The following is a 26,197-nucleotide window of genomic DNA, read 5'->3' as shown; positions in this document are numbered from 1 at the left end:
CGACTCTCATCATGACCGCTATGATGTGCAACGACTTTGACTTCAGACGAAATATGTTTGCGCGGTTTCGTAGTACCGATATTCTAGAGCGTTGTTCTACCAAGCAGACAACGCTTCTGCTAGTTCCATATCGTGCAGAATGCCCTTCCACGTGTGAAAACTTACAATGCCAGTTAACCGCATGCAGGAAGACGGGGAGAGTGTGAGTAAGGAGCAAAAAACTTCGGGCATTACACCGTGGCGAAATGAAAGGAAACGGTGTCAATCCTGGCCGGAAAGTTTCCTCCCATGAAAAATTCGGAATACAATTTTTTTATTGGCGCATATGCTTGAAACTGTTTAATTTATTGCATTTGCAAATCCTGAATAAGAACTCCGACTGTCTGTGCCCGCGAATTCCTTCGTAGTAGCTTTTGTTTATACGTTCTCATGGTGTTTGATTACTACTGCGCCCAAATCCCCTCAATCGGGAGCCAATATTAAGTGGAACATGTCTCACCCTCCTTCGCACCATGGGCTCTATCTTCTCCAGCTGTTTTTTGTTCTTGAAGCGGCAGATGAGCACCAGGTCCCCGTTCGCGTCGCGAACTCCGTCTACGAGCTGCACGCTCGCACCTCGCTCGAAGCAGAGCGCCCAATGGGTCATGACATCTGGCGGGTTTGAAAAACCGCGGGACATCATGATCCCCGCAGAATTCGCTGCCCACCTGAGGCGGCTGTCTTCAAGCTGCAGATAGAGGAGCTCGGCCTTGGTCCTCATGGTGGTCACCCTGAAACACGGCTGCGAAACAAGCTTAGTCAGTGCGACTACGCCTTCGCACGATAGGAGGCCGCTGATGCTTACAATGCTAACGAATTAACACGAACACCTTTGCACCGTATGGACGAGTCTGTATATAGTGCTCCCAATTTACGAATTCTACAAGGCGTTACGCGTTGTCCAGCAGATCGCTTTTCGTCCGCCGACACGAAATATTTCAGTGAAGCGTCCGTATAGCCAGTGTACTGCTTCCCAATTTGATGTTATTCTTTTGCCTCGTAGGCAGAACGCATTCTTATGGTTCAGCTCGGTTAACGTTGCGCAAGTATGGGCGCATGACCTAGGGGTTCAGGCACATGCTTTGGCACCGGGGAGACCCGGGTTCAAACGCCAGCGCCGGAAAGTATTTATTTCGCCATGTTTCTTACTTCCTTGGTGTAAGGCAGCTGCGGGTCAGGAGGTTTTTTTTTTGTTGGAACACCAGCTTCACAGGTCAATCGATACAAGCTTCGCCTGAAAAATTTCGTTGAGCATATGGGAGATGAATTACCAGCGGAGATGTAACTGCGTTTCTGCTGTAGACGCCTCTCCGCTCATCTCTCCGGCGTGAGGGACTGCCGACTGTTACGTTCTCCGTGGACTCACGCTATTTCGATGCTTTCTTCGCGTTGCAATAGGGCCCGTTTTTGCTGTCTGTATTCGCGTTGCAGCTGCGAATGACTCTCCGCTTTGTTAGCTTTCTTCCTCTCCAGCGAGAACGTGCTGCCCTGTCTAGGCGTCTCGCCTACTCCGGTCCCCGCAGTACTCAAAGGTATACTATAGCAGCGCCGCCAAAAGAAGCGGAGGCAAGAGCCGCCGACAGAGCAGGCTCCACCAACTGCGCTGTCTCTCTATTGGTTTCGTCTACATAGTGACGCGAGTCAGGCAAAATACCCCACATCCTTGGAGAACGCATCATCTAGAGGTATAAACATCCTCGCTTTAAGACTTCTAACGCAGTCGAGTGCATGCGCACACGTTCTTCACGAAAAAGGAAGTGTGAAATTTCTTTTTCTTTGCGCTGAAGAACATACACGAGTGCGTACTAACCGATCACATCACGCCTTGAACTCATAAAACCCGAATAAACGCCACGTTGGCGTACCTTTCTCACCTGTCGGGGGTATCACTCGAGGCAGTCGACTGGGCCGTACTTGAAGCCCTGCGCGTAGGTCCAGGACAGGAGGTCCTGGAAGTCGGCTTGGCGTCGGCCCAGGACTACACCTCGCTGCGCTTTCGCCCGCTGTTCGGCCACCGCCGTCTGCTCTGCGCGCACAGCTCGTGCTCAACGCCTCGCGCCTGCGGTCTTCTTCGTCGTCAACTCGCGCCGATAAGCTGTCGTTTTGTTCGCTCTTCGGCCCATATCATGTCGATCCCCCACAGTGGGTTGCGCCAGGTTGACAAGGTCCAACCAACCAACCATATCATGTCTCCCGGTGTCTTTACACAATGTACGATGATTTGGTAATACGGAAAGGATTACACGGCAAAAATTGCAGCGTACAAAGAAGGACACGTACCAAGAAAGTGAGGACAGGAGTATGCGCCTACTTATAACAGACTGCTGAAGGATTTTCGGAGAAAGACAGTGCCCAAGAAAACGTAGACGAAGAAGAAAGGGAAGACACACGTCGCCGCACTCGCAAGTGAAAGTTTATTGGAAGGTAACATGAGCTTATAAGCGCAAAACTTTGCATGTAAAGTGAGGTCAGCTTCCGAAAAAAAAATAATTCCCTCATCAATAAAAGAAAACAATTTTTATGCCACATCCCTGAGGGTTTGCTAACCCAGGGATCGCGGGTCTTGCTAATATGAAAACCTTCTGAGACTTCTCGTGTGAACTGGCCATAGTGCCTAAACAGTACAAGGGTGTTTGAAAAACCGGTTGCACAAGCGCCCGTGGCTAATTTTGTTACTGCTTAATGATCCGAGGAGACACGTATACGCTGACCATTTGCGGGCAGGCGCTGAGGCTACTGGCCAGGCCAACAAAGCAAAATAATAAAATACTAGGAAAATAGGGGGGGGGGGGGGCAGAATCTATAAAGGACATTGAATGCAACACATTGTCACGTGTAGAGCCACGCTACCGCGTTTTATTAAAAAATCAAACTTTTGATTATATAGAGTCAATAGAGGCTCTACTGGTCCACGCGTATGTATCTCCATGACTCAATAAATAGTTTTGAAAGGAAGCGCATTGTCCTGTCTTCCCTTTCTGCGTGCGTTTCTTACCTTGTACGATCCAAGTTTTGTCATGATTTAAAGCTGAACATTGGACAGAATTCTGCCTCGTTAGGAAGGAACTTATGGTTGAAACATAGCGACACCTACCAAGCTACTGATTCAAATTAAAAACTGTTTTTTCGCCATGGATCACCACCAGCAAACCCATTCTTTGCTCCTTTCAATGAAGGGATTACTTATGTCTACAGGCTGTTCAGTAGGTTTATGTTATATGAAAGCATTTTGGTATGGCCATTTCTGGAGCACACGAGACAAGACCATAGGCATTACCAGTTGTGGTACTTTCCTTGAAGCTGTCATACTCGTGCTTATGAAAAATATGGAAGGGGAAAAAATGTGATGAGCGCATGCCCTGCTGTTGAAAAAAAAGTAAATTATATGCGTATAGTATTCTGTGTTCTGCATGTCCTCTTTTTTCGAACCCTTTAACTGGCCAGATATGAATCAATGGCTAAATAATTTTTTCTATGTTTGTAATCAATTTCAACACCCAAACGTGAATCAAGCGAAGTTTCAAAAACATTGAAAAATAAATAGCAAAAATGCGCGATCTCGACAATTTAGTTGATCTGTCACAATGAGAGCAGAAAGCCGGTCAAGTGACACTGTTGATACGGTCCTACTTTTGGTGAAATAACTGTTCAATTCCGTTCTTTCCTCTTTTTAGGCACACTGTTTGATAGCTCACGTGCTCAACAAGCTCATCCTTGAATAAAGAGCTGGATCAGGTGTCCGGGTAAAGTGCCACTTCAGGAGTCACATGCCTTTTTTCAGAAAGTTGTATATTTACTATGTCTTTTTTCTTCCACTTCGTTTTCTTGGGATTTATGTGATGCCTCCCTTTTTTATAATTATTCACATCACGTGGTTTATCGGGCACAGGAAGTAGTCCCTCGGGAGCTTTTCGCGGCTTTCTTTAAGGAGTGCCGGCGTATCTGCCGCCGAGGAGCGTCGTCGGTGTTCGTTACTGGAACCGACTGCATCTATCAGAACATCTGAGGTCCTAGATTAGTCGGACGCACAATTCAGCTCTATGATTCTGAACCGAACTTCATCAGCATGGCATGGCTCGAGTGAAGCGGAACAAGCGCGACGCCCTTTCGTTGCCCCATCTGCTCCGTAGAATAGCATTGCGTTCATTCCTAAAAGCAAAAAGAAAAACAAAAACAACCTACATTGCTATCAAAGCGCACTTGCCACCCCCTGTGTTGTGCAGGTTGAAGATTTTATGCATACGATGCACCAAAATTCGCAGAACATAGGTAGACGGCAGCCAATCAGGTACAACAACTGCGCCATTGAACCACGTACTGGCAAGTCAACAGCATTGTTGTCCATGGTCATACACCACTGGTAACTCATCCAACGTAAGAAACCTTTCCGAGATACTAATATTGCTTCTTGAGTCGCTCTTCTACGCAGAGACAAAAATAACAACTTGCCTAGATACGATAAACTGCTTCCTCCGGCGATTGGATTGGATTGGAACAAACTTTATTTGTTAGGCGCTCGCTTGTGCCCACCAGCGCTTACGTCGTCATCGGGGTTGCCGTTACTCGCCACTAGGGTGCGATGCAGGACTGCGCGAGTTTGGCAAAGTTCGGAATCTTTCCGAGCTCCGGCGACACCCCCTTTTGAACGAGCTGACAGTAGGAAAAGGTCAAATGCAGCCCTCAACGCGCGGTGCGCTACATTGGTCACGATGGAACTCGGCGTCACGTCAAGAGCGGTCGACAAAGTTGGTTGGTGTCTTCAAACCAGAGGCATCTTCTTTTCGTTTGTCGTTGCACAGAGTACACAACATGACAAAAGCTTGTTACTTGAAGAAATGCCAGCAAAATCACGGGACACGAGAAAGAAGACAGACGCAAACAACGCTTTACATAGTCCCGCGGTTTTGCTGGCATTTCTTCAAGTAACATGAACCAACTAGGCTCATATATTGCCTCTTCAGCAAGAGCTTGTGTTCTTCCAGACTCTACCAACCAAGGCGGGGAGGGGTAGGCGCTGCGGTGAAACTTGCCCTCATCTCCCTCTCCTCGACACCCCCATCCCTTAATGGTGACTCCTGCGCACGCATATGATTACGAACTCAATGGGGATGGGAGAAAGGTCGGGACGTCCCCACTGGATGCGCGCATGTCTCAGGTCTGGATCTTGCGCAGTCATGTTGCTTCTGCGCAGCGTTGAACGGGCACACCAATCAAACGGCGTATACTATACCACGGTTGTATCTGGGACGCGCTAGATATCAGAACCGGTGGTGTAGTTCCGATGATCGTATCCGAACAGCACGAAATCGTAGAAGTACCGGTGGTAGAGTCCTTCCACCTGACTCGGCGTCAATTGGTCGAAGTAGTGTTGCCGGCGAGGCTTCCGAGGCGTCGCGTTGCGGCGCTCCAGCGTCGACGACTGGGGCGAGGTTTTCAGACCCACGCGTCGCCACAGCAACGCCATGTCCTGTCCGACCGTCTCCAGGTGTCCCACGAAGTTGTACCGGAAGAGACACGGTTCACAACGCGAGTAGTACGGAGCCCAGTGGTCGTCCCACTGGGATACAGGCACCCTAAGTAAGTAGTCCACGAACTGCGGGAAGGTGATGGCGCGGGTCGAGTTGTTTGTGGAGTTGTTGCTGCTGCTTCTATTGTTGCCAGCGAGGATGCGGTCCCAGTAGACATCGTAGAAGAAGCGTTCCCGGTCCCTGGGCTTGCCGGCCTTGTCCTCGAAGGCTGAGACTAGACGCTCGAAAGGGTGCCGCACGAAAAGCACCTGCGGATCGAAGCGATACGAGAGTTAGTGGGTCACTGAATCTTCATGTAGGTTAAGAGTGTCACAATGGCGTAGCGGGGGGGGGGGAGGGGGCGTTGAGAGGATTAGAGACCCCCCCCCCCCAATTTTCAATTTGGTATGCACTATATATACACGCACACACACAAACACACGCACGAATAACATAAAGGGTAGTTTAATCCCACCAAAAGTTTTTGGCTACGCTCTTCGAGTGTTAAAGGGTCATTTTGTAACAATATCTGGGGGTTTTACGTGCCCAAACAACGATACGATTATGACGGACACCTTAGTGGAGGGCTCCGGAAATTTCTACCACCTGGGGTTCTTTAACGTGCATCTGAATATAAGTACATGGGCATTTAGCACTTCGCTTCCATCAAAATGCGGCCCCCGCGGCCGGGATTTGATTCTGCAGCCTTTCAGGCTAGCACTCGAGCACCATAGCCACAAGACCACCGCGGCGGGTCCTCAGTCACCGAAGGGGGGCGCAACGTCTCCCCCACACCGTTACGCAGCCAGACCTGTCCCATCGTTGTTCAAAGAGCGGGGTTAAGGCCACGCACGCTTTTGACGATAATGACATCAGAAAACCCCTGTAGTTGCATTCCATAGACTATTGAATGGGAGCCAGTTGGTACTTACCCATAGTTAAACACAACGCGAGGTAGACACGCACAAGAAAGTACACAGGACTAGCGCTGTGTACTTTCTTGTCCGTGTCTAACACGCGTTGTTTTTAGCTACGTTCCCATATTTACTCCCGGAAAGCCAGTAACGTAAGACAGGCCATTGTGAGGAGCGCGTCATCGCTTCATTTTAATTTTTTTTCAACGGTTATGAAGCATTTGGCTTTTGTACTCAACCAATGGGGGGCTCTTCGGGGATACTTTGCTCCATATAGTTAGTACAGACTCTATAGCAAAGACTGGGCCGAAAGAGCGCCGACCACAAGAACACCGCCATTACTCTACCTTTGTGATTGCTCCCTTTGCATTTATTTACAAATCGGCTAGAAGTAGCGCTATTCAATGTGAGTGATACTGGCAATAAGAATTAAACACGGGAATTTTGACAAATTATCAACGTGCAGACAGTGTTTAACGTTTACTTAAAGTATTTCTAGGAAAGGGTCAAGGCCATTTAGGCATTTTACTGTGCGAGGAACCACGACTAAGGAGAATGCGTTTGCAGGCACTTTTGCTAGACGGCGCCACCATATCCACTTGAGTTCGAGATCTGCGGCCGATTGTGTGTCTTTTGACCAAGTTGTGAGACACAATGCGTCGTCTTCTGCGCTTTCTGTTGACACGAACTTACAACTCGACTTTACGTGAGCTCACTTTCATTATTATAGATGAAAACGTAATATCACCGTCAAGTCTAGCAAGCGTCTCAGGGGCTGGTAACGCTCGCACGGTACAGTAATGGCGGCGCCCTTGTGGTCAGAGATTCTAATGCATGGGCCCTATGGGGAGCTTTTCCTGTAGAATCTGTACTAACTCTATGCTTTGCTCCCTCCCCCCTCTCCCCGAATGGGGAACACTGCACAGGCCTATGAGGATAACAGTGTCATGTCAGCGTCACACGGCGGACTGGCGATCGTGATTAAGCCCGATCGTGATCAAATTTCTCAATGTTCAGCGACCGGCTTCCTTCCGCAGCTTGCGCGAAGGAACCAATAGCAATCAAGAGATTCGATCTGGATCAGGCTCGATCGCGATCAAAAGTGACCGTGTAAAACCGATATTAAATAAAGGTATAGGCGAGAGCAGAAAGGCTGTGAGAGGGGGGAGAGGTTCACTTATCCCCCTCCCCCCTCCTAGGGTTGTCTGTCAAGTTGGCATTGCATCCGGGAAGCCATCTCTGCGATGTGACCCACAGCGACTCTCGAAGCCCAGTGTTTACCGCTCAAATTATATACTCACCCTCGTGTACTGGCGCAGCTTACTAGGAGGCCACTGTGTGGGACCGATCCGGAACACCCGCTCGTTGAACGAGGAGTGCAGTGCGTCGTCATCCCGTTTGCCGGAGGTGGCGTTGATTCGCAGCAGAGAGGCAAACAGGGACTTCAGCGATGTTGAGGCCACCTGCGTCAGCGTGGATGATGCATATGCTATTAGTACTCCAATGTTTGAAGGCATATTTGCCGTAAAAGGACGCGCACAGAAGAAGATGAGGACGACGACACGGACGGCACTTCCTACTGAATTTTTGTTAGGATGCAGAGAATACATACTTAAAAACAACGCATGTGCCTGAAAGTACAAACATATCTAACAGGGCAACCAACGCTCAAGGAATCTAATCTCCGAAGAGGGCAGTTGTAACGATGGTTCGGCACCTCACTCAACTTCTGAATATGAAAGGCTTCCAAAGATTCACGAACCGTTTGTTGATTGCTCCTATCAAGAATCTCCACGTTGTCGAATCGCGGTTCACACTTGCAGGCTTTGCAGTGCGAAGGCAAATGCGCAAGTTCTTTAATTTTGTTTAGATTTAGCTCATCCTCTGTGTACAGCGGTGAGCACTGTTAGGGTGAACACGCGAGCGCGTGGCCGACGGCACTATCAGCGCCGCGTAACAGCCATCGTTAGAAACATTGCACATGCGCAGCATGTGCTTTGCGGTACACTCTTTCCACCACGCGCACTGCGTCATAGATATGCTTGTTGGGGATACGCTTGTGTGCGCGCGGTGGAAAGAGTATTTCGTAGAACGCATGATGCGCATGCGGAATGTTTCCACCGATGACCGTTACGCGGCGCCGAGAGTGACGTCGGCCACGCGCTCGCGTGTTCACCCTAACAGTGCTCACCGCTGTACGTCTTTCTAGCGGCAAGTATGCCTTTAAACACACGGCAACTAGGCCAAGATGTTCTGCTCTAATGCACTTATGTTATGAAAGAATACCGGCAGATACACGATAAAAATGATTTATTATATCATCATCGTCATCATGCGCACTGTGAAAACAGAAGACGAAGGCTGGTGATGTCATCGGTTCGTGCTCACTCAGCATCAGCCTAAAGATGCTGACCAGTGATCTACACTTTTACTCCATTGTAGAAGAAGTAGGATTAGTTAGAACAGCGATGAACACATGCACAGTGAAAAGAGAGGAAACGGCTTGCGACTTCATTATTTGGTGCTGGCATCCTTGGCGTAGCCAGGGGGTGCGAATCCCCCGAAATTTTTCAGTTTTTCATACGCATATAGTGTATACGCACACATACAAAATGCATGTTTTCCTTATGCATGCACAAACATGTATAAGGTAAGGTTGAGTCCCTCCCCCCCCCCCTTTCCTGCTGAAAAAGATTTGTGGCTACGCCCCTGGCTGGTATGCCCAATCTTATCCTAAACTAACACGTTCAGGTAGTTCTATGACGATAACGCGCTGTCCACGCACCTCAATAACCGAACACGCCCGTTTACCGACTTCCATTAAGTTCAAATTGCCGAGTACTTTGTGTTACGGTATCTACAATTGCTGATGTTCGGATTCCACCAACAGCCCAGACTACCTATGTATCAGTCGAATACGAAGTCGTTCAAATGATAATGAACAGTCAACTAGCCTACCACTACCAGTGCCTCCTGAGCTACTGCCTGCAAATATAAATGAATCCAACAGACAGTTAGACCAGGGAAATCATAGGGGTCATTAATTGTCTTTAATTGTATAGTAATGATGACGTATATTGAAATAACATGGACGAATGGCACTGGCTAACACACCCAGGGATTACACATGCCGGAATACCCAACGAAGTGGGCGGGGAAGCGCCTTCCGTCGTAGCTCAGTATAGAGCGTCGGACGCGTAATTCGAAGGTTGTGGGTTCGGATCCCACCGATGGAGAGGGTGATTCCTTGTCCATTTTATTTCAAGATACGCTATTATTACTGCACTACAGTTACATACAGCATTTAATGGCCCCCATGCTATCCCTGGCCTAATTAGTATGTGGGATTCATTTATGGTTGCGTCTAACAAAGAAATTAGCCCCTCGAAAAATATTCCCCTTCTTTGCCTACAAGTAGGTGGACAGGAATGCACTGGCCCAGTACACAGATGTCTGCAAAGGAACGAGAGAGAAGATGCGATGGTCGGTGTGTATGTACAGTACGGTCCACTGTTAAAGGGAACACTCGAATGAGCAGCTTTCATATTGCTGGCCCTCTAGCAGCTAGTGGACAGGGAACCATTGTTCATACACTGCACTTGTCTGTCAAAAAAAAAAAAAAACTCAGGACTGTCAACCACCTGTAATCTTATGGAAGTCTAAGCCACTTTGCTTTTGCAAGAGAGCGAAATGCAAACATGCCATGTGCGCAAGTGTTCCCTTTAACAGTGGACCCGTCTGTACGTCACCTTTGGCACGAAGCAGAGGGCCACTTTCCTGAAGTCGTCCACGAAGATGGGGCACAGCCGGGGTGGGCAGTGGGCGGGCTTGCCGCGACGACGGTTGCTGCGACTTCCCAGGTAGTGAGGACCCAGAAGGTCTCGGTCCTGTCTGGCGCACACCTCTTCCAGAAGTCGCACCCGGCGAGTCTGCTCGGCCCAGAGCTGCGCCTCCTGAAAGTGCGAACGTCTCTGTTATAAGCGCTGTACCGCAGGTAATCTTTTAAGACTGAAAGCCTTAGATGCCTCATCAAACTCGAAAAGTGACCGTCGGCATCGGCGGAGTCAACACGAGTGATGGCAAAAATCATCATCATCATGCAATGACGTCGCTGGTTGCCAAAGTTTGTGACGTCATCAGGAAGTCACATGCCATAACGTCATCACACGACACCGTCACTTGGTCAAAGGTGGGCCGATCACGGAGGAAGTGCAAGACCAGGTGCGGTGCAGAAAGCTTGGAATTCCTCCGATCCCCGAGGCAGTGCAAAACCACGTTAGGTGCAGAAAGCTTTCGGAGGAGGAGGGGGGGGGGATAAGTACATCGACTGAGAAGAAAAAGAAGCAAAAGAAGGTAGCTCCCTCCTTCGAGTCGTCTTAGGCGAGTGCATAAGGGACCCTGTGAGTTTTTTTATTCATGGGCGCCGCCATCTTGGGCTGTTATAGACTATTTCACGGATGGCTTTCGGTGTCGCCATATTGGGATGTTATCCTTGCCGTTTTGTATCTTTACCAATTAAACGAACTGTGCTAGGTCAGATGCATATGCACAAAAATGGTTGGATTGTGCATTCGACGTTTCATGACCATATTAATTCACGTGGCGATATACAAAAATAAGAAAACATTCGTTTTGGAGCCCAAGGTAGCGGCGCCCATGTGTCCTACGTAAAATCGTGTATATGAAAGATTTCTCAGATATGTATTCAGATTAAAGTTCTTCAATCACACTAGTTTCAAAACTCCGCTCCGAAACACATGACAAATTTTTAGGACGATAGCACTGCGGAGAACAAATCTGCGGATGATATTTGTAAAGTGAATGTCGTACCCCACGGGACATTCACAGCATACAGATATGCGCGTCCGAGCATAATTACAATGCGTGTGGGTGATACTATAAGAACAGACTTTGGGAAGGGTTCGCATTAAAAATTTAACAGCACACAACATTGCCATTGCCAAGGGGATTCAAACCCTAAATTTTTAAATTTTTGCATGTTGATATGTACACGCACACATACAAACACACGCAAAAACATACATAACAGGTGGCTCCAACCCCCTCTCTGCCTCCGAAAAAAAGAAGGAAAAAGATTTCTGGCTACGCCACTGGCACACAAAGAGTTACAGGAGAATAAAGGAAATCTAAAAGTAATTCTTGACAGGAAAGTGGTAACTGCCGAGTTTTAAAGAAAGGAAACGCAAGCAAGCCAGGTGACGTCTGTTATGGGGCAGAAATACACCCTAAATACGCTTTTCTATAGAGTGTACAATTAATTACAACCTAAGCGTAAGTGTGATTCTCACATACAAACACGTGTTCGTGTCGCTGGTCTTCGGTCCCAATCTTGAGCTTCCTGGCAAATTTCAGCAAAGTTCCGAGATCACTGCTCAGTGAAACGTAGTATTTTAAGTAGGGGCGACGAACATTCAATTACTAATAGGCGTAGTATTCAGATTAGCAGCGTAAAAGTACTTATGGTTAGAACGGCAAACCACCTAGCATGACTCTCTGGCACATGTGAATGGCAGGTGCGCAGCATTTCCAGGGGCGGAGAGTGTATTTATTCTTACAGTCGGTTACAACCTAAAGATGAATGCGAGCTCCACCCACTGTCATCGCTGTCACTCCCACAGAGAATTTGCATAAAAGGTTCTTCCAATAGCGCTCACTTAATTCCGTGGCATCATGCACTTCTCGAGTGTTTCAGATAGTTGACTCTGCCATACAGACAAGCTTTTGTGTCGCTGGTTTTAGGTCGGAAACTTTTAAGCCCTGGTCAATTTCGTCAGGAATTCTGACATCGCTCAACAGCCAAAAGTAATGTTTTATGTAGTAACAACAAACCTTTAACTCCTAATATGCGTAGTATTTACATTAGTCAAGAAGTACTTAAGGTTCGAGCGGAAATCAACTAGCTGGGCTGTCTTTCGCAGGTGAATGACAGGCGCTACGTGGTTTTGTGGGCGGAGCCTAGATTCTTTCTTAGGTTGTAACCGACTATACATATGTAACAACCGACTATGCCTACGTCAATTTTAAACGCGGTTCCGTGAACCGCGCTCGCGTACCTGATCGTCCACGTCGTTGGCGGCCGCGTCGTGGCGTCTGTTGTTTCGAAACCAGGCAGCGGCGACCAGTAGGAACGCCACAAGCGATACGCCGAGCGCGGTGGACTTCCTCATGTAACGTCCGACCCGCACGGCATCCGCAGCGACCACTACGTACCCACGTAGTACGTACTCGCCGGGCCGTCGCAGCTTTGACCCTTCGCACTCCGGCACGCGGCCTCCACGTTGCGTCGCCCCGCTGCTCCTAAACTCGCTACGCGCTCACTACCGGCCTGACCTGTCACGTGACCATCGCCTCCTTCTCCCAGCGAAGGCGGCGAGGGAAGCTAGGCGCGAGCTTCAAAACGAACTGTTCTAGACGGGAAGCGTACGTTGGGAGGCTAGCTGGTAAGACATAACAGAAAAAAATTATAACTGCGCTAAGGACAAGACACCAGAAACGAAGTGGACAGCACGATCGCAGTCCTGTCCACTTCGTTTCTGGTGTCTTGTCATGCCCATCATCAGTAGCCCATCTTCAGTAGCACCAAGGTGATAGGCCGAGCCAGAAGCCAAAGAGCAAGAGAAATCTTGGAGACATCTTGGATAGCCAGACACGGGCCTGATAAGTGCGTCAGCGACACATCCGTGTATCTTTTCAGAAAAGAGCGTGATTTCCTTTGCAGTAGATAGGAGTCTTGGGGGTGGTGAAACCTGTAACGTGGTCATGAATGTCATTGCGCACGCGCTTAGTTTGTTTCTTAAGGGTGGTGTATGTTTCAATAAACCACTTGTTAGTCTGCGATCGTCCTGTCCACTTCGTTTCTGGTGTCTTGTCCTTAGCGCAGCTATAAATTTTTTCAATTTGTTCTAGACGGACCGGTCAACGGTAGCTGTGGTCTTCTTGTTCCTTCTTGTGTCCTTGTCTTTCGCGTTACTTGTTCAACATGAATTCCTACAAAGTCAACTGAATTTTAGTTCTGGTAGCTCCAGACCAGGGGTGCAGCCAGAACTTTCTGGGAGGGGGGGGGGGGGAGGTGCGACCCCAATTACTTTATGTATGTTCGTGCGTGTGATTGTATGTGTGCGCGTATATATACATATGCAAAAATATAAATATTTTACATTTTTGGATGTGTATGCATGCAAAAATGTACAATATTTACATTTTTGCAGATAGCCACCTCCCCGCTCCCTTGGGCTCTCAGAAATATCTGCTTTTTGACTAGGCCACGGCCCCAGACTAGAAAGCTTGCCCCATAGGTGGGCACAAGGCTCATACCCAACGTTAAAGTGGAAAGTTGGGCAAGTTGGTACATATTCACGATGTTGAACAATGCAACTGACAAAGGATGGTTGAATGGGAAAATGGACAGGCGCTGTCGTATTTTCTTTTCAACCATTCCTTGTCATTTGCGCTGTTCAACATCATCATTCATATCCAATACTATGCAGTAGCTTTGAGTCACCGTTGATGAAAAAGAACTGGAGAAGAGACTAGAAGAATGCTTTGCTATATTCTACCGGCTTTAAATATTTGTGACTAATAACCTGCAATTCAAATTAATGTATTATTTAGCTTTAGCAGTCTGGTAGTCTTACTGTATAGAAAATAATAAAAAAATTCCCTCACTGCTTGAACAATCTCCTGTATCGGGTATGAGCCATCGGCTGATGATAAGAAGAAGAAGAAACAGAGGCGTTGTGCTGACCGTACGCGTTTGCCTCAGCATATCGAGTTTTCATAGGCGTTAGAAAGTATCAAAGATCACTTGGGTAAGTCGCGTTACGTGTTGCATACATAATCAAGTTTACTCTTCCAACTGAATTCGACAAAGTTTTGTTTATTCTTTCTTCCGTGTAAGTGTTCTGTTTAAATGTGACCGACCCAAAACTTACGACAGTAAGGTCAGTTGACTGTCAGGACTTGATCTAAGGAAGGCCTCACTCAAGACGAGTTGGAAGTCGGTCAGGAATTGCAGTCGACGCTATCGTGGACACCATGACGTCGTCATAGCTCGTTTCAGAGAGTCAGTGGGTTGAAGTGGTCGTGAATTGTTAAATGCGAAGCATTTCTTAGCGAACTTCTGCGACTTTGAGCGTATCTATCTATCTATCTATCTATCTATCTATCTATCTATCTATCTATCTATCTATCTATCTATCTATCTATCTATCTATCTATCTATCTATCTATCTATCTATCTATCTATCTATCTATCTATCTATCTATCTATCTATCTATCTATCTATCTATCTATCTATCTATCTATCTATCTATCTATCTATCTATCTATCTATCTATCTATCTATCTATCTATCTATCTATCTATCTATCTATCTATCTATCTATCTATCTAGCCGCCTACGACTTTGTGCTCTCTTGGTCGCTTGGTTAATCGAATGTACACCAAAATTGGTATGACGTAACATGACTGCATGACGAACATAAATGACAAGTCATAACATGAAAATCATGACACGCATGTCATGTACAGCATGATTTACATGCCACGCTCATGGTGCGCTGGCGGCCGTTTTGCTAGCTCTATATACACCAAAATTGGTATCTTGCGACTTGACTGTGTGACGAACATAAATGACACGAGTTGACATGACAATCATGACACGCATGTCATGTACAGCATGACTTACGTGCCACGCTCATGGTGCGCTGGCGGCCGTTCCGCTAGTTTGATCTACCCCGAAATTGGTATTGCGTGACGTTACTGTGAGACGAACATAAATAACACACGAGTTAACATGAAAATCTTGACATGCATGCCATGTACAGCATGAATTACATGCCACGCTCATGGTGCGCTGGTAGCCGTTTCGCTATCTTTATATACACCAAAATTGGTATCTTGCGACGTGACTGTGTAACGAACATAAATAACACGTTAACATGAAAATCATGACACGCATGTCATGTCATGACACGCATGTCATGACTTTCGTGCCACGCTCATGGGGCGCTGGCTTTCGTTTCGCTAGCTTGATCTATCCCGAAATTGGTATTGTGCGACGTGACTGTGTAACGAACATAAAAACACGAGTTAACATGAAAATCATGACACGCATGTCATGTACAGCATGACTTACGTGCCGCGCTCATGGGGCACTGGTGGCCGTTTCGCTAGCTTGATATGCACCAAAATGGGTATCTTGCGACATGACTGTGTGGCGAACATAACACAAGTTAACATGAAAATCATGACACGCATGTCATGTACAACACGACTTACGTGCCACGCTCATGGTGCGCTGGCGGCCGTTTCGCTAGCTTGATATACACCGAAATTGGTATCTTCCGACGTGACTGTGTGACAAATATAAATAACAGGAGTTAACAGGAAAATCATGACACGCATGTCATGTACAGCATGACTTACGTGCCACGCTCATGGTGCGCTGGCGGCCGTTTCGCAAGCTTGATTTACCCCGAGGTTGGTATTGCGCGACGTTACTGTGTGACGAACATAAACAATAGGAGTTAACATGAAAACCGTGACACGCATTTTCCTCAATGACATACAAGACGACGTATGCAGCTCTTTGCTGGCTGCTTCGCATTACATCGATTCCCGCAATGCGTGTGATCTGCCGGCGTTTTTTCTTGCGCCGGCGTCGCACGGACGCTCTTGATCACGGCTGCGTGTGATCCGGATCAAAACCCTTGGCCATGATTGGCTTCCTCACGCAAGCTGTAGACGGGAGCCAACCGCTGTTTAGAGACTTGATCGCGATCGTGTTCAATAGCGATCAGCAGTGCACCGCGTGACACCGCGGTATCAAACATCGAGTACAGTCTGTACCCTTGTGTCTGCTTCACCATGTGACGTCATCGCGGTGTCTCTGATCGCCAAAATTTATGACGGCATCATGGCATCAGATAACGGGACATCACGTGATGACGTCATCGCATGACATCGCATGGCTTGATCAAAGGTGGACCGATCCCGGAGGTACTGAAAAACCATGTGAGGTGCAGAAAGCCTGCAATGCCACCGATCCCGAAGGCAGTGCAAAACCACGTCAGGTGGAAAGCTTTCGGGGGAGCGGGGGAGGGGGGGGGGGAGAATTTGTATAATCGACTGAGAAGACAAAAGAAGATGGAAGAAGGGGATTTTTAAAACCACGTGTACGTTGGAAGCAGCAGCAAAAGATGCCTGTTTATTCCGAGTTTCAAGCGAACAAGTGTGGACGTCGCCAGATTCATTCACGGATGAAGCAATTTTAGAAAACCTGTAGCCGCTCAAACTTGCGCAGAGTTGGTTCCTGCGTAAGTTGGCTTTCGCCTTAGAGTGGTCTTAGGAGAATGCTTAAGAGACCCTAAGGGTTTTTTTTTTGCTATGTGAACTTTAGGTCTTCTGATCTGCTATTCTGCGCTGTGGCGGACATTCAATCTGTGCTTTACCTTCTAGGGTATCGGTTCATGTATCCCCGTCCGGCATGTGGCAAGTTGCTCCCTCCGCTCCCGGGGCAGCCAAGGCGCCCGGCTACAATCAGCAGTATCACGACCCCGCTGCCCCGTATTACCCGCCGACTGCGTACGGACCGGAGCCGCAGATTGCGTACGCACCAGCACCCACTGTCCCAGGTACACAATGTGTGAAGATTGCGGACACGTTGCATCGACGTCACATCGCGAGGCCGCCATTTTTGGGCCCTGCACCGCGTTTGCATTGATGATATCTTGACCGTCATTTCAGGGTGCTAGCATGTCAAGAAACTGCATTATAAGCAAACACGTGACAGCAGTCGATAATAGTGATAATCCGCTTCAGGAAAGTGCCGCTCTCGATAGCAGAGTGACCACTCTGCTATCGCAAGTGCCTGATGAGGCACTTGCTGAAAACCTTGCTTTTTTTATAAGACACCTATTTTCTTTACTTATTTTCGGTAAAACACCCCCCTCCACCAGAATTTCGGGGGCCTAGCCTTCCCCCCCGCCTCCTGGCTACGGGCCTGGTACTGACGTCACAGCGGTCGCCATGTTTGGGTGATAAACAGCGAGAAACTGACTCGGCAAGTTCATCTGCAATCAACAGACCCTTTTCATAATTGTAATGCTGGCTTTCTGCTACGCAGTTTGCCCAACTAATGGCGGCTGGTCACTTAACTACTGCGAACATCAGGTTGCTTGCGCTGTGACGTTGAAAACGTAGACTCGTTTCCCTTGACATAAACACGCATAACGACGAATCCCAGCACGTTCAACTATCACCTTCTCTCCACTTGAAGCATGACAGGTACCGCCATTAGTTTTGGGAAAATGCAGCGCTGGAAAGCGCACTTGCCGATTATGAAAATGGTCTATTAATCTATTAAGTGGATGTCAATGTATAGGGCTTACCATATGCCCAGTGTGGGTGGGTGGTGGTGGTGGGGGGGTGGGGGGTGGAGGGTGGTTTAGAAGCATATGAAGCCGGATTAACTCGGCATTCAGGCAGTCATGTGACGTAAATCCGTCATTGCTGTTGCCGTTACACTTTGGAAGTGTATTTGTGAATGGTGCATTTCAGCAGTGTACTACATCTTACGAAAAAATGAAGCTGCTACCTGAGGCTGCTCAGGTGTGCGGCCAGGGCTTCCGCGTACAAGTTCAGGTGAAGGGAGCGAGTGCACTTTTGCCCCCGTAAATGATGCCTCAGTATCTGTCTGTCGACTTTTCTTCAAAAGTAATTAGCGTCGCAGTGTATACTTGCACTTAAGTACAGATTGTATGATATAATTTGTACGTCGTACATCGAATCACCAAAGATTTCCCCTCCTGTCTGTCTAACTTGAGAAATATCTTTTGATACTTCATTAAAAACTGCTCCTGAAAGCCCCGTGTCATGGAAAATTTCCATTTTTAAATACGTACAAAGTGTGTCGCCTTCAAGTGTAGGTATATGTTTGTTGCAGGTTTGTTACAGGATGACTTTTGAATGACTACAGGAGTACTCATGCTTAGTATGTTCTTGCAGGTCCTCCTGCAGAACGCGGGAATGCTTCATCGTAAGTACAACCGTTCGTATCCCAAGTCACGTGACTTGAACTATGGGGCTGTGACGCCTATGCTATTTCGAAGTTTCAGTGTAACAGCGCACAAAACACAGCGCTTGCTGTGTGTGTCGTTTCTTCTCCTTTCAGTCTGCTTGCTTTGTTCTGCGCTGTTACACTGAAGCACGAACCGATACCAGAACGCCCAAGTTGCCGTCGTATTGCTATTTCGAAGGTGTCAATCAATCTGCTCATCATTACACATTATTTGTGTAACTCTTCAGAGGAAAGCTAAGAATTTTCTAAGTAGCATAGAAAACGTCGCACCTTTCGCTGACCTGCTAACAGATAAATGAATTGGCAGTACTCGTCTTTTTACGCTATGTAGCACGCAGGAATAAAGTGACACGATAAATAAAATGAAAAAGGGGTACAGAAAGTTTAATAATAATTGATGGGGTTTAACGTCCCGAAACCACTTAATGATTATGAGAGACGCCGTAGTGGAGGGCTCCGGAAATTTCGGCCACCCGGGGTTCTTCAACGTGACCTAAATCTAAGTACACGGGCCTCAAGCATTTTCGCCTCCATCGAAAATGTGGACACCGCGGCCGGGAGGGTACAGAAAGTTTACTGCGAGAACAAGTGCCGGCGACGTTTGCTTGAGGTCTTTCTTGACTGCTAAAACCAGTTGTACGTAGCAAACAACGAAAAAAAAAAGATGCCTGTTTATCCGAGTTTTAACCGAACAAATAGGCACACCCCTACAGTGATCTATGCAGGAAGCAATTTTAAGGCGAAAGCCTCAGATGACTTACCAAACACGAATAGTGACCGTCGGCGTTAGCACGAGTGATGCGAAAAATAATCATGTGATTCCGTCACCCAATGACGTCATCGTGACGACACATATGGCCAAAAGTGCGACTTCATTACGGCGTCATAATAACGTTACGTAACGTCAGGTCACACGATGACGCCATCCCAAGCCATCGTCGCTTGGTCACTCTTGGACCGATCCTTGAGGCACGTGAGGTGCACGAATATTTCAGTGCCTCCGATCCCGGAAGCAGCGCGAGACAACGCTAGGTGCAGAAATCTTTCGGGGGCGGGGGTGATCAATGCAATCGAATGAAAAGAGAAGCAAAAGGACGATGGCTTTCTTCTTCGAGTCATCTTATAGGCAAATGCATAAGTGACCGTATGAATTTTAGAAAGCCTGTAGCCGCTCAAACTCGCGTAAAGCTGGTTCCTTTGGCTGTACTTACTTTTGGTGTTGTATAGGAAGGTATGCAGGCAACAGGGAAAGAAAACTTAAGGCATCTTCGCACTAGCTGTGTCAAGCCTGAAGGAACAACGGAGTTGCATAGGCGGCCGTCCTTGTTAGATGCGAAGCAACTTATGGCGGAGTTCAAACCGGTGGTGGTGGTGTGCGGCGTGACCACACTTACTGCGCATGCGCGAACCCTCTCCACACACTTCCTCTCCCACTTCCCCCTCTCCCACTCCCCCTCTCCCCTTCACCTTCCTCTCTCTCACTTCCCCCCTCTCCCCTCCCTCTCTCCAGTTCCCCTCTGAAACGCGGGCTCGACATGCCGAAACGCTGCTTCGCATCGCCTCATGGTCCCCTTTAGCGGAGATGGTGTGATTTTTTCTCTTTATTTATTTTATTTTTTTAATCCTCCCTTTCTTTCTCTCTTCCTCGCTCTTTCTATCTTTTCTTTCACTTTCTTCCATTTCTCTTTCTCTGTTTATCGCTTCCTGTTTCTTTCGCAATCTTTCTTTCTCTTTCTGTCTTGTTCTCCGTTTTTTCTATCTCTTTCTTGCGTCTCTTTCTATCTCTTACTCTCTCTGTGTATGCATGTCTCTGTCTTTATATCTTTTTTTCTCTTTCTTCTCTTTCTTGCTCTCTGTTCCTCTCTTTCTCTTTCTTTCTATCTTTTGTTTCTCTCTCTCTCTCTTTCCTTCTCTCTCTCTACTCGTTCTCTCGCCCATCCGAGTTGTTGCATCTCACGCTGGAACAATCGTCGCTGTGGGACAGCGCGCGCCGGGCGCGCATGTTCGGGGAGCGAACCAGAAGATGAACAAGAGGACGAAGAGAACGCGCGCCGTCCGAGTTATTGCGGCGCAAACACTTGAAAGGGAGATGCCATTCGTGATCATGATAGTTTTTGTGAACGCCTAAAGGCATAACGAAAAAGCATAACAGCGCCGCTGTAAAGAAGATGCGTTACGTAGCCAAAGAAATGCTCTCGCATTAGAAACGTGCCATAAAATGTCGCCTTACCTTCTCTTGTTTTTTTGTTTTTTTTGCAGGGACAGCAGCTATCCGGTCGCTGCTACGGTGGTGGTGTTCGTTTCAATCATGTGTATAATCAGCTGCACCTTTTTCATCTTGCTGGTGCTTCAGAACTGTAAGCATGTACACACTTACGATATCTTCGTTAAAGGTTAACAGTCTTTTTCATGTATTATTTCGTGATAAATAATACTTAGATAAGTTTACAAGGATACTATAGCTAGGCGGACTTGTTTCTGAAACTATAAATCCTTCCATATATTGTCGATTATTTACGACTGACGCACTTGTTTCATTTTCTCTTATCGCAGTGAATATCATATTGTTCATGTAGCGCCCCCAGCATTGCTCTCAATCAAACCTACTGATCTTATTACTAAAGCGTTGCGATTATCTTAGTGCATTTGTTATAATATTTTCACATGCATATCTTAAGAACAGATTACATTGAAGAAATTCAGTATTGTACCTTCTTTGTAGCTACAGACTTTTATCAGCGATGTGTTTTGTTTCCACGCACTTATATTTGCGACGATCTGTGAATAAACAGTGGTCTAGTTACCGGAATGTGATTTAAAAAAAAGTTAGCTAATAATACTTATACTCCACCTTGAATTCTGGCCGGTTGAACTTCTGACCGAATTCCTTATCAAAATACTAATTAAAGCCCTTTCTCTGTTGTCTATGTAGTTGCCTACATATTGTCTACGTATTTATACGTAGACATTATAAATAGAGAGAAGTGGGTTTGCTTCATATCCGCAAAACATGATCGATTTATGCGCAAGATGCAACGTGTCTTGTGAAAAATTGTATGCGGAAAACCTCCTTAAAAACTAGAAAGTATCTTCTGAACCCTCTTGTGAAACTGTTCTCGTACTGCTGTTGTATTGCTGTTATACCTATTATATGTCGCGGGCGGTGGCTGTGGTTGCGTGGCTGATTGTATGTTTCGGCGTGCTTGTTAGATAAACCTATCGTATCAGGTTGATCCAATAAATACACTTGAGTATACAGAACCGCGCGGCACGGTTTTATTCATTCATCACATTTGTACCATATACCACAGTGTCGTCATTAAGAAAAAGCTTCCATAACTATTGCCCACTGACCTATTAACTATTTCCTATTGTCCCTACTAACATTACGAGAGCTCCCGCAACCGCCCGTACCGTTCTTTGTTTCTCTTAATGCGACAGCAATTATATGTACACTCTTGGCTGGTTTTCGCCGTCGCCGTTGCCGTAATCTCCTGGATAAGTATATGTATGTATTATAAATAAAAGCCACAAAAAATTAATTCAGAAGAAAAAAATTCCGAAGCGCGCTATCGGGATTCGAACCTGCGACCCCTCGTTCTGCAGCACGTTGGCGGTCATCCCGTGTGTGTTGTTTTCGTGAGTTTGCGTTTGAGTGGCGAGCTTCAAGCGTGACATTCTAATCTGTTGCTATCGCATTCATCGCTTCGCCGTTGCCACGAAACTGTGACTATCTATCTATCTATCTATCTATCTATCTATCTATCTATCTATCTATCTATCTATCTATCTATCTATCTATCTATCTATCTATCTATCTATCTATCTATCTATCTATCTATCTATCTATCTATCTATCTATCTATCTATCTATCTATCTATCTATCTATCTATCTATCTATCTATCTATCTATCTATCTATCTATCTATCTATCTATCTATCTATCTATCTATCACACGTGCAGCCCGCATATCTGATCGCATAGGCCATGACTTACAAGTCAGGCGGCCCCGCAGCCAGACTACGACATTTTACGCTTTCTGCTTTCCACGTGTAGCGTCCGAATGGAACTACCTTTATCACAGCACTGCCGGGATTACCTGCCCGACATTATTTCTTCAGAGTGTAACACATTAGTTGTCGCGTAGTTAGCATGTGGTTGCCATCGATATTATATATGCACATCGACCCCTTAAGTACCATCTTATGTAACACTCCTTACCCAACATCTTCTCCACCTAACACTTTATGTAACAAACCTTACCTAAGTTCTTGTCCAACCCTTATGCAACACCCCTTACTTACCACCTCATCCACCCCTTCTTCAGCACCCCTTACCTGACACCTTATACAACCCTTATGTGACACCGTATATAACACCCCTTACGTAGCAACTTATTCACCCCTTATGTAACACCTTATGTAACGCCCTTTACGTAACACCTTATGTAGCACCACTTGCAGAACACTTTATTCACCCATTATATATGACCTAATATAACATCCCAACCTAATACCTTATCCTCCCCTTGCGTAACACCAACTACAGGCATCCTTATGGAGATCAAGTGAAGTGAAGCCTATTACGTTCGCTAGTGGGCATCGCCTAACTAAATTTCTGCACTCTCAGGCTCCGCCGACGCTGACACATCAAGCGAGCCCGCAAACAGCAACGGCCGTCACGGCAACGTCGAATCAATCGTTGTTCCACCGGAGACGTCGAGGGTGGTGCCGGCAGTAGTGTCCACCCCGAAAGTGACCACCGCACAGACGACCACTACAAGAGAAGCTACCACCTCGGAAGAGCCTGCCACTAGAGAAGAGGCTACCACCACACAAGAGCCTACCACCACGGAAAAGCCTATTACCATTACACAAGAGTCTACATCCGCAGCAGTGATGACCACTACCGAAATGAGCACCACAACACGGAAGACTACCACCACTCTACCGACGACCACTACGGAAAAGGCTACAACCATACCACAGACGACTGCTACCGACGCGGCAACCACCACGCCCCAGACTACAACTACAGAAAAGGCTGCCACTACACCGCAGGAGACCACTACAGATGTGGATACCAATGAACCACGGACGAACACTACAGAAAATGCTACCACTGCACATGAGGCTACCACCGCAACACAGATCACTACAAAGGTGTTTACTGGTACACTGCAGACGACCACTGTACACACTGATACCGCTGCACCGCCTATCACTACAGAAGTGACTACCACTGCACGGCAGACGACCACTGTACACAATGTTACCACTGCAGCGGAGATCACTACAGAAGTGGTGACTAATTCGTCACAGACGAGCAGTACAAAAGAGGCTACCGTCACACCGCACATCACTGCAGAAGTGGCTACCACCACACTGCAGACGACCGCTGAAGAAAAGGCTACCACTAGACCGCAGGCTACCACTGAAGAAGAGGCTACCACTACACCGCAGGCGACCACCGCAACACAGGTCACTTACGAAACGATAAGCGAAGAATATGAGTACATTACGACAGACGAGATCAGGGAGTCGACCAGACCAGAAGTCGAAGGTACGTCCACCCAATCCTCTTACATGCCTGGAACGTCGCTCTCTTTTCCCTAGAGAGCCTCCAGCCGGAGGCGATCGCGGAGGCCACGGCCTCCTGCCGCATGCTGGGACTAGGCGCCACGGGGAAGCGCTTTCCACCGTACCGCTTAATCGCGTGAGATGAAGTTATCAGCTCCTCGGAGGCAGCTGCGAGAGCTGTGCGTGTTTACTAGAGAACGCCACGAGAGGCGCTGGCCACTGTACCAACAAGGAGGAGAAAACAGGCGGGGGAAGCGCAGCGCATTCGCGGCATACCTTCCCGCCATTGAGTTATAGTAGGCCTTTGTCCGCATTAGCGAAAAAAGAACACCCCTCCAATCCCCTAAGGAACACCAACAGCGATGGCACTTCTAGGCATACAAGATGGTGGTTAAGCTGACACATGAGCATATTATATAACGACTAACTAACTAACTAACTAACTAACTAACTAACTAACTAACTAACTAACTAACTAACTAACTAACTAACTAACTAACTAACTAACTAACTAACTAACTAACTAACTAACTAACTAACTAACTAACTAACTAACCAGCTTCGTGTGGGTTGGGCATGCACAACCACAAGTGTTGAGTAATTACTTAATTACTATCTCACTAGTTACCTAAGTAAACAACTTGCTTACTAATCAAATAAGTCGATAGCATCGTGTAGCAGCACGTTACAGAGAGTATGCGTCTTCTACAAAAGGATTGATTCTCTTCGTTTCCTGCCATTGTGCCAGAGCCCCGAATTCACTTGATAATGCCAATATTCTGCTCTTCATGCCCCCCACCATGTTACACAATTTTCAATCATAACCTGTGTTATGCGGGTTAATCCTTGTGCGTTCGCAAACAGGCTGGCGGAAGTTTGGCGCATTTGGTTGAGTGCCTAATTTATGATTGAATATATTTATAAAACACGTGAGCGGTCTGAGAGCCGGTCAACACTGGCGCACTCGCTAGCCGTGACGTGACAAGCAGCTTTTTGTGCGAGCGTCTGCATTCCGGCGAGCGATATTGTTCCGTGGTCACCTGCGCGTGAAATCGAGATAACTTTCTTCATCTTGGCACTGAAATTGAAGGATTTGCAACGGCTGAAAAGAAGACAGCATCGCGCCATGCAGCACATGACGTCACACACGCCACAACAAAATGGCGGTCGCCGGCGGGGGGCGAGGTTTATAGCCGGCGAGTTCTAGGGCTTGCTTTGCACTGAAATATTCATTTACACTCTGCTTTTCATATATGTATAGGCATAATAGACCTCATACTTCTATTTTTCGCAGAAAACCACAAATTGTTTGGTAACCTTGTCAGGGCCCCTTTAATTTCTGTCGATTCCATCGCAGCCATGCAGGCTCGAAGCAATGCACCCGTCCACGCCGTTCGGCATCGCAGCGTAGGACCTGGAGCACGAGGACTATTTGAACGCTTGTTTCTTCGCCAACCCGCACGGGGCCTTTTCCAGGCTCAAGTTTCTGTGACAGCTGACAAACTTCGCGACGAACTTCACTCGCCCGCGGGGCGGAACTACCGGCTTCCGTCTAACGCGCTGAAGCTTCGCGTCTAAGGTCGAGTGCTCAGCTTAAATGTGATTCGAAAACAATTATTTATAGAACACGGATTAACTCTTTCATACACAGAACTCCATTTTATTTCGGGGAAAGAGAGTTTCATTAAAAATATAGTGAACTCTCTGTGAGAAAATGATTTTCTTACAAGAAAAAAAAATCGCACTTTTAGTTAACAAACTACAACAGATCGGGGCTCTGTGGTAGAACACATGCTTGCCACGCAGAAGGCCGGGGTTTGAATATCACTCGAACAGAAGATTTTTTATGATTAATTTTACGTGCATCTATCTCTCGGTCAAGGGTAACGCTGATTTTTCGCTCACTACCAACGACGCCGACATCGATGCCGACCCCGTAATTTCCGCGAAACGAGCTCTTTAACGCTATCGCGTTACTGAAATGTTCCATCAATAAACCCAAACTTCAGCACTGCTGGCCATTGTGAAACATTACTTGAAGCAGAATCACCCTAT

The 26,197-nt window shown here is 47.1% G+C and overlaps 2 protein-coding genes across 2 annotated transcripts; one reads left to right on the top strand and one right to left on the bottom strand.

Moving 5' to 3' along the window:
• Window positions 1-5,006: 5,006 nt before the first annotated feature.
• LOC119400256 (carbohydrate sulfotransferase 8) lies at window positions 5,007-12,722 on the bottom strand. The gene is made up of 4 exons (XM_037667267.2): window positions 12,535-12,722; window positions 10,210-10,413; window positions 7,762-7,923; window positions 5,007-5,815 (listed from the first exon to the last, which is right to left on the bottom strand). Exons 1-4 carry the CDS (start codon window positions 12,646-12,648, stop codon window positions 5,291-5,293), a joined length of 1,005 nt encoding a protein of 334 aa, XP_037523195.1. The 5' UTR covers window positions 12,649-12,722; the 3' UTR covers window positions 5,007-5,290.
• Window positions 12,723-16,968: 4,246 nt separating this feature from the next.
• On the top strand, window positions 16,969-24,282 carry LOC119399161 (integumentary mucin A.1-like). The gene is made up of 3 exons (XM_037665976.1): window positions 16,969-17,116; window positions 23,193-24,125; window positions 24,179-24,282. Exons 1-3 carry the CDS (start codon window positions 16,969-16,971, stop codon window positions 24,280-24,282), a joined length of 1,185 nt encoding a protein of 394 aa, XP_037521904.1.
• Window positions 24,283-26,197: the final 1,915 nt, after the last annotated feature.

Source organism: Rhipicephalus sanguineus, chromosome 7, assembly GCF_013339695.2.
Source record: "Rhipicephalus sanguineus isolate Rsan-2018 chromosome 7, BIME_Rsan_1.4, whole genome shotgun sequence".
NCBI classification, from domain to species: Eukaryota; Metazoa; Arthropoda; class Arachnida; order Ixodida; family Ixodidae; genus Rhipicephalus; species Rhipicephalus sanguineus.
This window is presented reverse-complemented; position numbering and strand designations above follow the sequence as displayed.